Source organism: Opisthorchis viverrini (assembly GCF_000715545.1).
Source record: "Opisthorchis viverrini unplaced genomic scaffold opera_v5_270, whole genome shotgun sequence".
Lineage (NCBI taxonomy): Eukaryota > Metazoa > Platyhelminthes > Trematoda > Opisthorchiida > Opisthorchiidae > Opisthorchis > Opisthorchis viverrini.
The window spans coordinates 276,740-290,785 of record NW_008751922.1 but is presented as its reverse complement, the minus strand read 5'-3'; the positions used below and the strand labels follow the sequence as shown (position 1 = coordinate 290,785).

At 44.5% G+C, this 14,046-nt stretch overlaps 1 protein-coding gene across 1 annotated transcript in view; it reads right to left on the bottom strand.

The window, feature by feature from the left end:
• T265_09254 (hypothetical protein) overlaps positions 1 to 14,046 on the bottom strand; it is a gene marked incomplete at both ends in the record, with an annotated part of 179,014 nt that overhangs the window by 33,555 nt on the left and 131,413 nt on the right. The window contains 3 exons of the mRNA XM_009175285.1: positions 527 to 745; positions 2,918 to 3,076; positions 9,897 to 9,961. Coding sequence (XP_009173549.1) covers positions 527 to 745; positions 2,918 to 3,076; positions 9,897 to 9,961 — 443 coding nt within the window. The remainder of the gene's footprint in view (positions 1 to 526; positions 746 to 2,917; positions 3,077 to 9,896; positions 9,962 to 14,046) is intronic.

Below are 14,046 nucleotides of genomic sequence, written 5' to 3'. Positions count from 1 at the left end.
CTCATCAAGTAGGCGTCAATCTTATGTTCTACTTGAAACCAAATTGCACGAAATTAGCGAAATACACTCATTTGGAAACCTATTCGGTTTTGCCAGAGACTCAGCTGGAGTCCAGCTGAGTCTCTCGTTTATAATGTATCCAAGGCAGTGTTCGCTCAATTTCATACTGATGAATAGCCACCAGTAGTTGGGTGTTCGTCTGAATTGGCAGCCGCTAGCCCGAACCTATACGAAGCTCATCAGATGCGCAAGCAAGAAGGGCCTCCTAATATCGTAGTCTGTCTGTTTTCCCATGTCAACAGATTTCGTATTCCAGAAATCGTACTTTGCTGAAAGACACTAACCCTCTATTTTGTAAGGCGGGTTCCAGTATACATATTGTTTATTTCGAGAATGTCATCAACAGCGATAATTGCTTACCTTCGATCGATTTGAATGAACTGTCTAATGAATACCCACTCGTTGACTTGGCTGGTGTGGCTGTACCCGACACACACCCCGAGTCGGCCTCACTGCCCGCACTTACACCCTCCTCGTTTGTGATATCTTCGATGAGCTTGACTCCCAAAGACTCCTCATAGTCCAGCCATTCTTGTGTATAGGATGAGATGAAGAGGTTGACCGCCCGGTGTACCGGCAGTGCATAGAGTGGGACCATACGGAAGCAGGCCATGACCGCCTTCTTTCTTTGGGATGAGACCAGTTTTTTCCAGGCTCCTTTGGCCATCGTTGGTGGATGATCAACCTGAAAACGGATTGATGGGTGTAGGACAGTGTGATTCGCAGAATGTGATTGGTCAATCGTGTCGAAAATCGATTGACCGTCCCATGAGAGAGGTGAAGAACGCCAAGAAGGATCTACAAGAAACCTATACATCAAATTTTAGAAGGTCCGTGTTCCATCATTAACTGGGACATTAGTCATCCTATAGTTTATGATTAGTCTACCTATTGATCTAGTTGGTCGGGGCGATATGGCTCCGTTGTTAGAGCGCGTATTTACCACGGACCTTCCGGTCCGTGGTTCGAACCCAACTTTTGCGTTTCGACTTCCTCTGTCCGGCTTGGGCCAGTATCCCGGCCCTTATGTTTCCTTCTGGTGACACGGCAGCTAGGCACCGAAAAGCTGTTACAGCTGAATGACTAACTAATTAACTAACCTAGTTGGTTTATGGGTGAGGCAACAGATCGACCAACATCATCCGGCATCCGTCTTCAGCCAAATGTGTAAATGTTAGTCACCTTTGTCAGGAAGCTACGGAAACCAAAGGTGGAGTTCCCGTCACTTTGGATGATTATTGGTACCGCATAAACTGGCAACCTGACCGGAATGTTTTGAGCCACATCTAGTCGCACTGAGTGCGAACAATGATGTCGGATATGCCTGTATAAGTATCCGGATGAGATGAAGGATTTATATGGAACCAGGAAGCGACCTGCCTCTTTGTGAAACTACTCCAAACACCTCGGCTATCAAAACGGAACGGGGTATGACAGGACACGGGCAATGACTACACTAGGTTCTGGTAGACGGGGAACGCTGGTGTAAACTCACCAGAGCAGTGACCTCTCTTGGGCTGGTGCCCTTGGGACAAGTGGTGTATGCTGAAGTTGGTAAGATCGATTAAGGGGTTAACAGCTGTGTTGTGCCAAACTTGTGCAAAACGTAACTACTTCTCCCCGTTCTCACACACAATGGCTTCGTCCGTGCTGAAGAGCGGGCCCCTTGCGCTCAATTAACGGTATCTCAACCCAATACTCTGAACAAGATATTTGGAAGGTTTCCTGTGGTTGGGTTGGCTTCTTTCCCCTCTTGGGAGTCATCAATGCCAACAGTTGACTGTCCTGTCCTGCCCTCACACTATTATACACGCACCATCGTCTTTTTGTAGCGCGGACATCAAAGCTGCAGGGTGACGTCAACGCTGCCTCGGGTAAAGATAATGGGTAGGATAGAGTTCATGGAATTAGGAATAGGGTGAATGATTTTACACATTGGGCATAACATGTTTAACGAATTCGTCATATCGTCGTCTATCCACTGACATGACAGATTCCTTGAGTGTCATGAGGAGTGCTACACGTCAGTCCTCTGATAAGCAAACATCCTGTAAAGGACTCTCGAATACAAAAAAACTCCCTCCAAGAAACATTTTCCCCGAAGAGGTAGTCCACTACAGGTGTAACGATGATACTACTGATGAGGAGCATGCGAGCAGTATGTTTTCTTCTTTTAAATTCGCCTTGCGTTTCTTGAAAAAAGGAGATCTGTTGCGAAATTTGTGGAGTCGCTTTGTGGTATTTGCTTGGATTTGAGCAACGAATGATTTGAGTCAGTGAATATCCAGGAATATTCAGGAAGACGCGTTCAAGAGAAGATGGATGTTCAGTTTTTGTAAATAAGTTGCAAATGAGAGTTTTGCTTCCCTGTCCAATAGTCTGTAATTGGTCATTTGGCATTTTCTAATTAATAAATCCGCAGTGAAGACCTTCCTTTCACAGGCAACCCTCGAACAAGGATAAAGCTCAGTATTAGGTCTGCTTATCTATTACTGGCTAAACAAAGTGAGACGTGGGTCTTCGGGCCTGGTGATCTATTTCGGATTCATACTTGTCTCAGAGAGCCATGGAACCGCGCAGTCAACAGATAATCTGCGGCAATTATAGCCTGTTTCTCTGGTCACGGGGTTGCATTAATGTTGTCTCTGCTTCTCTCTAACAGAGAAGCGTCTTCCTTGCAACCAGAATTACTATATTACGCAGTGTGGATAGCGCATACATACTTGTGTCCACACGGATAAACTTCCTCGAATTCGCCGATTGGTTAATTCGGTTAGACCAATAAGCGAAATTCACCCAAGATCAATTTGATGAAACTAACTGCGAGCAGGCCCACGAAGATGCGATTCGCACTTACCAAGTATAAGCCATGCATCACTTTGGAAAGCGTCAAAATACGGTCAACGACTTCATCTCGGGTGGAGACACCGAGTCCCGCATGGCGACCAGTTTGTGCAATCGTTTTATCGATTTTCTGATAGAGCAGTCTCTGCCAACGTTGTGTTCGCGGTTCAACCTGTTTGTACGGGAAATAAAAACGAACCTTTCAGCTGGATTCCAGCAGAGTTGAATGGAACAATGAATAGTAGAATGAACCTGGTCACGTACGATCACAATTTTATGGCAGCAAATGCAATATTCTGATGGCAGGGACCGAGGTAATGTGGAAGAAAAAAACAACAGATTACAATAAAAACCTCGGCTTCCAGTGTCAATTCATGGAAATGCCAATGAGTGGCGTCAATCTCATGCGCCAAATAGCTCATGGGTGCGAGCTGGTATAACGTTGGATACTACTCATGAGGCATGCGAGTGATATGTTTTCTCGTAGCTCCGCACTGCGTCTATTGAAAAGTGGGATGTAGTACGGAATTTGTGGAATCGCTTTGTAGCATTCGTTTGCATTTGATTAATAGTCAATGAATATCCAGGAAAGTTTAGGAACACGCGTTCAAGGAGAAGATGGATATTCAGTTTCTGTAAACAAGATGCATATGAGAGTTTTGCTTTCCTGTCCAATAGTCTGTAACTGTTTAGTTGGTGTTTTCTATCAAATAACTCTGCAGTGAAGGCTTTCTTCCTTTCACTGGCACTGATAGGATGATGTAGGTTCTTGAGGATGTTCGTTAAAATATCAGACAGCTTGCACGTGGTATGCGAGGGGAGATCTGTTCGATAGAAGAATACTTTGAAAACACGCCAAGTGGTCACAACGGTCTAGCATTAAGCCCCACCAGCATAAAGACACTGACGACCTTGGCCACCAACAAATTGCACCAATCAAATGCGGATATTTTCTCATCTGAAACTTCTCTTTTGAATGGAATTCAATGTAAGATCTATTCATCAAGCTCGGTGTCTAGTTGGAGTAGAATATGAACTCTATCAAGGTTTGATTGTACGTAGTTATGTGTTTGTCCGCTGCTGAACCACTGGCTTCAATTTCCTGTGTACCAGATACCAGGCGATCGGATGAGTGTCGGAATGTAATCAAACTGGAACGAAGTCTCAATGTGCAAAGTTCAACCACACATTCGCCACACAAGTTGAAACAGAATATGAAACTTCGAATAATTTGTAACGCGCCAAATTCAACGGGACCACACAGAGGAATTGCCACAAACCAGTTGTTGTCAAACTTGGATTCTCATCAATATAAAAAAATCCTAACCACGTTGATTAGTTCTGAACTCATTCGATTACAAAATACCGTTCTGTCCAATAGCTCAACATGTTTGACAACCATACTCATTTTCAGAACCAGCAGACATGAGGAGCAGTTACATAAACTGTTTCTGGATCAACAGAACAGCTCAGTTAATTACACTACTCATAAGGCTGCTGAAAACTCTTCGAGAGTCCAGACGGGTTTCACCCATCTTGGAGTTCATCAGGTAGGCGCGGTCCCAAGTTTCCGTCAAACCCACGTTCTAATTGAACCCAAATTGCACGAAGTTAGCGAAATACAGTCATAAAAGAGAGATTCATCTGGGTTCCAGGTGGGGTTCCTGCAAATCAAACTGGCTCCCAGATGAGTTTATTCCGCTAAGCGACAAACTCAGCTGTGCTGGTCAGTGCCGCCTTCCTGGATGGAGACTCCGAAACGGGCCACATCAATGGTTAGAGACATTGTCAGATCTGGCCCAGTCGCGCCCTCAATGACACTCGTGCATCCAAGCTGTTGCCTTCAGTGCATAGCTCTCTTCCCCCACTGACAGTGCTGTATTTACGCACCAATGCGTAGCTACCTACCCCACTCCACCCCCAAATCATCAGTGAACAAAAGTGTGGCAGCTTCAACCACTGTACGACAAGTACGCGGGTTCAATCAAACCGTGTGTGCCTGTACGTAGCCACTTGATAGCCTGTTAATATTCCACGTGACTGATTTAACTGAGCTTGTGTAATGGCTTAATAACTGCATGTGAATGCCGAAAAATCTAGGTAACGGACGGGGAAGCAGCTATTTGATCTGAAAATCAATAAAGCTAGGGACGATTGCATTCACCATTGACGGTAAGTAAGTAAAAGAGGTAAGTTTTTCAAGCTAAGCTATGAAGCACAAAAATATGGTTCTCAGATCACTCGGACGTTACACAAACCAAATTGTCCAGAACTCACGTCTCCATCTCGATCCAAAGCTGCGTGAAGGTAACTTTCGATATCCGAATCCGCTTCGTGCTGTTGGGTTGGAAAAAACAGCTGGTGCTATTTAGCGTGTGCCGGACAATGTGAGCACGACGCGAGAAAACGTAACACGGCCAGACAAACAGGCTCAAACTATTGGGGGCAATGAGGTGGAGGGCACTCAGGCAAACGAGGGGTGGTCAGTTGACAAACACCCACACATAGATGGATAGGCTAACACAAAGACCCAGACGGACGGAGCGACAGACAGACAGACGCACGGACAGACGGATCAGTAGACAAAATAGAGAAACGAACAGGCATATAGACAAATAGGTAGACAGGAACAGACAGACAGACAGACAGATAGATAAACGGACAGACAATAGGTAGACACACAGAGTCAGCTAGGACAGGCAGACAGAAAAGTGACCGAACGGCCAGCCCCTGTAGATCACACCAGTGCCAAAGAATGGGCGCCATAAACAAATGTGACACGCCTGGCCAGTAAACGGGAAGCACAGGGATTCATGCTGTTAGAAAATATAGCACCTGGTAGAAGAACGATAAGTAACACCGAGAAATTCTCCTGGTTCAGATCGCGAAGCATGATGTGGACAGCCAATCAGAGAGTGGGCGGCAAAAGTCCTAAGCTTGGAAAACGAGTCTGCGTATAGGGGAGTAATTCAGATCGGACAGCTTTAGACAGATATGAGTACACACAAATTCACGGAGGGTATGGTAGCTGCAGCCGTGCAATGCGCTCTTTTCTGCACATAGAGGTTTGAGAAATTAAATGGGGATCAAGTTATGCGGGTAAAGCCAGGAACGGGACAAATCGGGTCACAAAATTGGAGAGAGCTGATCGAGCTGTGAGCTGTGGTCTCGTTAGAAAGCTACCTGAATCAAATTCTCGAATCCCTTTTCGGTGTCAGTCGATGTGGTGCCCTTTAAGGTTGAGGAACAAGGGACGATAGCGATGCAAATTGATGAAAGAGTGATAGAAATGGAATGCACCAAATTCAAAATGATTAGAAATCTATTGTGTGTTACGGTTCATGTTCACGTGTTCACGAGTACCAATTCAGTTTTCCACTTCCTCCCGTTTGTCGAGGTTTCACATTTACTGGTATCCTACATTTAGGACTGCGGAAAGCATAATACAAATTGTGACCTTTGCTACCTTCGAGTCTGCTCTCCACCTGTTAGACTCACGAGTTTTAGCCACTTTGAGCCACCATTCACATATTTACCACTTACCGAATGCCGCCCCCCGTGGCAATCTCCAGTATCTAACAGCAATTGTTAGAAGCACTGATATTTTCTCGAAAAACCGTTTTTGTAACAATGACAGGATATACCGGTTCTCAAAACATGTCAACAACAGTGGGCAGGGAGTGGGGAGTCTCAGTGTTCCTGTATTCAAGTTAGATCTCTTCGGTGATCTGCTTCAACTAGGGATCCAATCTAGCAATGCATGCAGAGGATTTCAGACACACACACGCACGAACACACGCGCACAGCACAGTGAACAGGGGGAACAACCTTAGGTCCAGTAATTTCACCGAAAAAGTACTTGTTTGCCCTTCGGCTCTAATTAGACATGGGGATTGTGAGGGAGACAGAGAAAACCGCAGATAATGAGAGGTCATGGCAATGATGATGATGATGATGATGATGATGATGATGATGATGATGATGATGATGATGATGATGATGGCGGTGGTGACTGTTGGTGCCTGTGTTTTTTCTGCACTGATAACGTGACGTGGTATAGGCGCAGACTTGAAAAACTAAAAATAATTCCATGACAGTCAAACAGAACAAAACAGAACAGAACTTTGGGAACTCAGATGAAAATGATAGGTAACAAAGATAGAACTGAAAATCATTCAGTCGGAGGCAGCAAACTAATCAATAACCATTCAAGGCAGTCTTCTGTATTTCTATTCTATATATAAGCAATGGTTAAACTAGATTCGACTCAATCAGAGCAACCAATAATCGGTGCGGAATGGAATGGATTTTGTGGGTTTTGTGAACATGCATGGGACTTATTCTTCGATTTCTAAAAATATAACGCAAATCTGACAGTTTCCCAGGTCACTTCAGAACCGCAGACGACCGGTCACAGGGTTTTGGGTTGAAAGACCGCTATCAAATCTGATCGATAAAATGCATGACCACCTCCGATTAATCGTCGTAACTTGATATCCAGTCTTCTTCAGATTTCCACTGAGACGCAAAAAGTTTCCTCTCGGAACGTCTAACTGCGAGAATTGCATTATAGAGTGGATGAAGATCGGTACACTGCCGACAAATCGTTCGTTGTGCTATAGTCACCACACCGGAAGTATCTCAATGAACCTAACAGCTCCACTTCCAGCCAGAATTAGGTTGACGCTAACAGGTTTTGCTTTGTGCGGCAGGAAAAGGCTCGATGACAAAGCAGACCATACGACAACACGATTGGAAGTTCCCGTGGGCCAATCAGAAGCCACGCTGTCAAGGATCGGAAAACGGAAACAGTCTGGCGACGCACTATGCAGCCATCACTTATTTGCGCCCTCCGTAACATCCCCAGATGAAAGCAAACCCCAACTGATTCTATATGGTAAGTCTCCTTTGGATCTAAGTTATGAGTATCATTCACAGACTGATGTAAACAATCTTCCTGACTTAAGAATGATATTGGATTCATAGAGCCCATCGAGTTCATGGAAATTACACCAAACTTTGGGATAACGATAATTGTGTCAAGATGATAGCTACATCCAATCGTATATCCGAACGTAAACAGAGCACTTTGGCCACAATCTATGGTGAGAATTACTCACTCGAACTCAAAGCCAACCGCACCCTATTAACTACGTCCCAATTTGGTGGTTTTCTGCTGCAGTCTTCAGAAATGAATTCTATCACATGCAGAATAGAAAAGGAATTGATCTTTAAACCAAACTAGAAACAAGTTCATTCTCAATCTCTTCCTACTGTCTGCAATTTGAACAGATGATCTTAAAATAAAATCGTTGTCTTTGTGTACCGGTGATGCCTCAGTGTCAAACATTGTGGTGTCAATGACGAAGCTGAGGATGAGATTCTGTAAATGCACAACCAGAAAGTGATAAAATGATCATTTCGATAGCCGTTTACGAGATATTATCGGCGAAGTGGATCTATTCAAGACATGGATTGGTTTATCGATACGAGTGTGCAGAATTACACGAAAAGTTTTATAGTCCTGATGAAGCAGTGAAGCCATTACATGACAGCCTCTGAAGCAAGCAAGATATTGGTAGGTGCTTCTCAGGTGAAGAGCTACAGCCGTCCCACGCTTACCTGACGACTTTGTGGCTAAAACGTCACAAAGGGCAGCTAAAGTGAGTAGTTATCAGGAAATTGTGGGAGATAGGAAGATAAAAGTGAGAGTTTCGGTAAGTTGAACACCAATCAGCACAAATCCGGCTTTTATTTGAGCAATCAACCATCCCAACAATGAGATAAATGCAAAAATACACAGGCGTGCAGCGGCGCAATAGGTGAAATCATTCGGCGAACTGATGCTGGCCCGGGTTGTCAAGCAATCGAAGCCATGTGCCATCCGTGGGGGGTGCTTCTACTGTCAGGTACCCAGTGTTTAGTAGATCTTCACATAAAGCAATATTGGCTCAGCAAATTTGGAGTCACAATCCACCTTTAAATAACCGGGGGTACCTCATCGCGTACCTCTATCAGATAGTTCAACTTCATTCGTCAGTTGACTCTGCTTGGTGTTGTTTGACTAGGTAACAACCTCGGGATTTTTCGTAATGCACTACTCATGAGGTTTCTGAAAATTTGTCGACAGCCCACGACCAGTTTTGCCCTTCTTGGAACTCATCAGGTAGACGCAATCCCAGAGTTTCCGTCAACCTTACATTCCAGGTGAGTCTCTCGCGAAACCAAATTAGTTTGCAAATGAGTGTAGTTCGCAAATTTCGTGCAACTTGGTTTCAGAGTAGAACATGAGGTTAACGGAAACTCGGAGACAGCGCCTACCAAATAAGCCCCAAGAAGAGCGAAACCGGTCTTGGGCTGACGACGAATTTTCAGCAACCTTATGAGTAGTGCATTACGAATATACCTATATTGCGATATCTCGAATATCGTAGCGACTGAAACATTAGGCGGCCTGGTGCAGCACATTCAGTTGCCGGAGAACATCACAAGCGAAAGATTCAGTTGGATTCCAGGCGAATCTCTCGCGAAAACAAATTAGTTTGCAAATGAGTGCATTTCGCTGAACTCGGGACTACATTAGTGGTTGGCAGTCATTCCCATAAAGCGAACCTTTAATGATTTGTACCACACTAAGAGACATTCTGCCAACTTCATAACAGGCCCACAATTCGAGTGCAGAGGGATGTCGCCTTTGGAGCACCGTCTCGACAGATGATTACACACAATAAACAGGTCCATGTAGTGTCAGACCGCTGTCACACCTGTTGGTTCGGATCACGGGGATACGTCATTAGCTCAGCTTCGACCTGTCAACAATCAAGCATCGATCAGTCAGCCATTTGTACCGTAGAGATGTGCGAGTGACTTAGTTTCATGTGGGGTCCCTTACGACAGACGGACACGAATCCATACCAGTGGAAAAAAAAGATAAATTCAATGTACTCAGTGATTGATAGGAGGAACTCAACCGGAGTCTGAAAAAGACTCACCCGAATAAGCTTCCTTTTGGCGCACAAGACCAGTTCTTGTTCACGTCCTCCGAGTAAACTCAAGCCTAAAAAGGAACACGGTGCGTTCAACGCCACATTGTACACAAATCATCAAATTACCGTTCATGTTGAGACAAAATAAAGGACTGACAAACAGCAAAACCAATCAAAGTTATCGTCGGGGCTATAGTCGAAATCAGATCATACGGGAAAGTATACCCAATAGATAAAAGTACATTTTACTCACCGATTGGTAACAGACGTTTGATGCAAGCCACCGTGAGACTTGTGTGACTTGTACCTTTGGCACGCATCCCTGGAAGAAGTGACGAGAAACAAATGAACCATACTACTAATTTTTCGTAACATTGTGTTGTCATTGGAAGCCTAGATCGCAGCCATAACCAGATCAAGTCGTCCTGGGGGGGAAATGCCTTGATAGCGCGAATACTAGCCCAACTGGAACCTTAGGGAACCCCTGCGCTCGAGGTGAGAGATTTTCTCGAATTTCAGTCGCATACTAAGTATGCGCGTAAGTGACTAACTCAACTACAGTGGCCGTTTAATCGATCCACAAATGCCTTACTTGAGCTTCGTAGTAAATGCAGTCTTTGTCGATCTCTCCCAGCTATTCATCGCCTGACTCGCTTGGGGCGAGTGAACTAAGGGAATTCCATGAGGCGTGAAGGTACTCCTGACTCATTTTCATTGAGACAGAGCTACCAGTAGCAACCACGCATACGATGATCTGCAGGATAGTATAAATTTTTTGAGAGCTGCGGTGATGAGGTTCCAATCTGATGTGAAATGCGTCGGGTAATAGCAGGCTTCCACAAATTTCCCCCCTAGATATCGTGAGCATAGGATCTTCAAATGAGAAGTTCCGGGAGAAACTTCTGGGCTTTACCGCCATCGCTGAAATTTTTTGAAACTGTAACTGTAACTATTAAAACGCTGGACTTAGGTGGAAATAAGCTGCCGAACCTTTTTCAACCTGGCTTGTGAATGATGGCCCGTGTTAAAAAATAAAATGAAAAATTAGGAAAATACACTCATTTGCAAACAAAGTTGGTTTTTCAAGAGGCTCACATGGGATCCAGCTGGATCTTTCATTCATGATATTTCAAGGAAAAAATCGGTCGTGAGTTGTCAAAGACCTATCAGTAACCTTATGAGTAATGCATTGAGTTTATACAAGATGAAAAATTATTTCGACCCAACTGTCTTAAGGGTGACCCGGTTTGACAAACGAAGGTAGCGATAAGAAAGCGGTCAAACGCGATTCTGTTTTGGGCCTTCAAAAGGCAGCTGGGGAGAGTTTATGTCTATGTAATTGTCATTAATGCATGGTTCGGTCTTGAACTCGTGATAATCATGACCTGAGGGAACAGACCAACTTACTGGGAATCGTTTCCGGACTATACATACATACGGGTAAGTATATGCATATAGCATATATATATATATATATATAGTATTACACAGAGTGCCACACATAAACGCAGACTGCAAAAGTAGGGACAAACCAACTACCAAAGATCCGCGCATAAAATGACAAACGAAAAAATTTTAAAAAAAAGTATGAACCATGCCTAAAACTGTTCGAAGATTTAGAGACTATCGAAAGATGGAATATACAGGAAGGCACAGAACTTTGAAGTTTGGCCGTTCAGGAAAAAACAGAGGACAAAATCGTCAAATTCATGATGGGAAGAGTGACTCAGTCAGCTCCAAGAGCAAGGACAATGGGTGCAAGTGAAAAGTTAAAGGCGGTAGGTTTGTATCAGGAATCTCAAAAGAGAACATGTTCCATCATAAAGGAAACTACTCACAAGATTGCTGAAAACTGTTCGACCGCCTACGACCGGTTTCGCTCTTCTTGGGGCTCATCAGGTAGGCGCAGTCCCCGAGTTTCCGTCACCCTTATGTCCCACTTGAAACTAAATTGGACTGAGTTCAAGTAGAACATAAGGTTGACGGAAACCCGGGGACTGCGTCTACCTGATGAGCCCCAAGAAGGGCGAAACCGGTCGTGGGCTGTCGAAGAGTTTTCAGCAACCTTGTGAGTAATTTCCTTTATGAGAAAATATACTGCGATATCTCGAATACCGTGCCATCTGAGTCATGAGGCGACCTGTGTGCATCACATTCAGTTGTAGAATATCATAAACGAGAGATTCAGTTGAGTCTCCCGTGAAAATGAAATGTTTCACCATAGTTGCGGAAGCCTTAGACTCCACACAGAATTAAGGGTTAGAGCCCATCGACCAAGCAAGGAGTAACAACGAGACGAATGACTTCTCCTGAACTTGGTTCGGTAAGCCACCCCCTCAAACTGAAAACAGTATTCTAGGGTTTAGATACTAATGTATTTCGGGCCGGTAAAGCAGAAAAGAACGAAATGGCGTAGTGGATTTTTGACAGCATGCCACAGACTCACTTGGCTTGACTCCTCCAGTGTCACTTTTCCCATTGATAGTGGACCGAGTACGAGGGGCGAGGCTTGAACTTCCCCCACCAGACGGCACTATCAGAGACAGATGATCGATTTCATGCTGGCTGACAAAGTTCTCCTCCTCACGTTTGAATTTCTGCACAAGCACAAAAAGGCGAAACGAGGATCTGAGTAGTCATCAGTCCGAAATCGCAGTACTACTCATCGTGTTATCGATTGAGTGAGCGTCTATTTCCTTGCGGGAGAGTAAACGGCCTTGCAAGAGATTCTTAACACGAAACTAGCCACATAACCTGGGTACCTCCTCACGTTTGAATTTCTGCACAAGCACAAAAAGGCGAAACGAGGATCTGAGTAGTCATCAGTCCGAAATCGCAGTACTACTCATCGTGTTATCGATTGAGTGAGCGTCTATTTCCTTGCGAGAGAGTAAACGGCCTTGCAAGAGATTCTTAACACGAAACTAGCCACAATCTGGGTAGATACCATCGATATATCATGAAAAGAATTGGTCTTCTAACAAACTGATTGAATAGTGTTCAGATGTGCACCGCAACTTCACATCAGTTCGCCTCTGATTGGTTACGTTGTGAGCGTTTGTCATCATCGAGTACTGGGTGTGCTGAGAAGTGTCTGGGAGTGACAGTACGCCTACGCTTCAGTGAACTTTACTCAACAATGCGTCTGATTTAGCATCAAAAGCATGCTTAAGTACATTCATTCGTTGCCTCTCTGAACGGTGTCACGCGTGCTGCGATTAACGAAGCTGTCTAGAAAGATTCCATTTCGCATTTTATCTCCCGTTTCTGTCTTATTGAGATAGATAAACAGAAAACAATGTTTTAGGTCTATGATCAACATGAATGGCACACGGATGAACCAATTTAAGCCATCTGTGAAGAGGTTTTACACATACTCAAGTGCTTTTTGGCTTTGTGCACTGAGTGTATTACTTATATTTGGCTGTGAAGAAAAACTCTGCCCGATTAACGGTCCAAATTATGGCCTGGTTATATCGATACGATGCCGCAATGACTGAGCATTTTTCACTTTTCGTCATAAACAGTTCGATACTGTGAGCCGAAAGTAATCGACTGGAAGGTTCGTGGTTCAAATCCAACCTCTGCATCTCGACTACTCTCGTCTAGGCTTGGACACATTGACACTATCTCAACCCTCGTGCCTCCTTCGGCTGACATGGCAGCTACGCACCGGAAGGGTGCTTTTATAACTCGTACGGTGTGCTACACCCGGTATTTCCATGCGGAACAATTCAACCACAATGGTTCTATTAGCGTGAACTTTGTTCTGGGTGTCCTGGTTTCCCCTTGCGTCCAAGTTGATCATTGATATTCATCGAGAAATCATCACACTTGTTCGTTCTGTTTCAGTCACCGAAAAAAAGATGACTCAGTTCCCCGCAGTTTCCACGTACTTCCAAAGTTTTCAGAACCCACATCTTGACGGCCCGGTAGACTGCCACTGAACATTTTTAGTCTGCTGTATTACGCTGTAACCAATGGTCGATAATAACAATCGTTCAGCTGTAGCACCCTTTCGGTGCCTAGGTGCCATGCCACATGAAGGAGGCACGAGGGCTGAGATACTGCCAGGTTGCCCAAGCCTAGACAGGGGAAGTCGAGAGGCAGAGGTCGGGTTCGAACCTTCCGGTCAGTAAATTCGCGCTCTAACCAT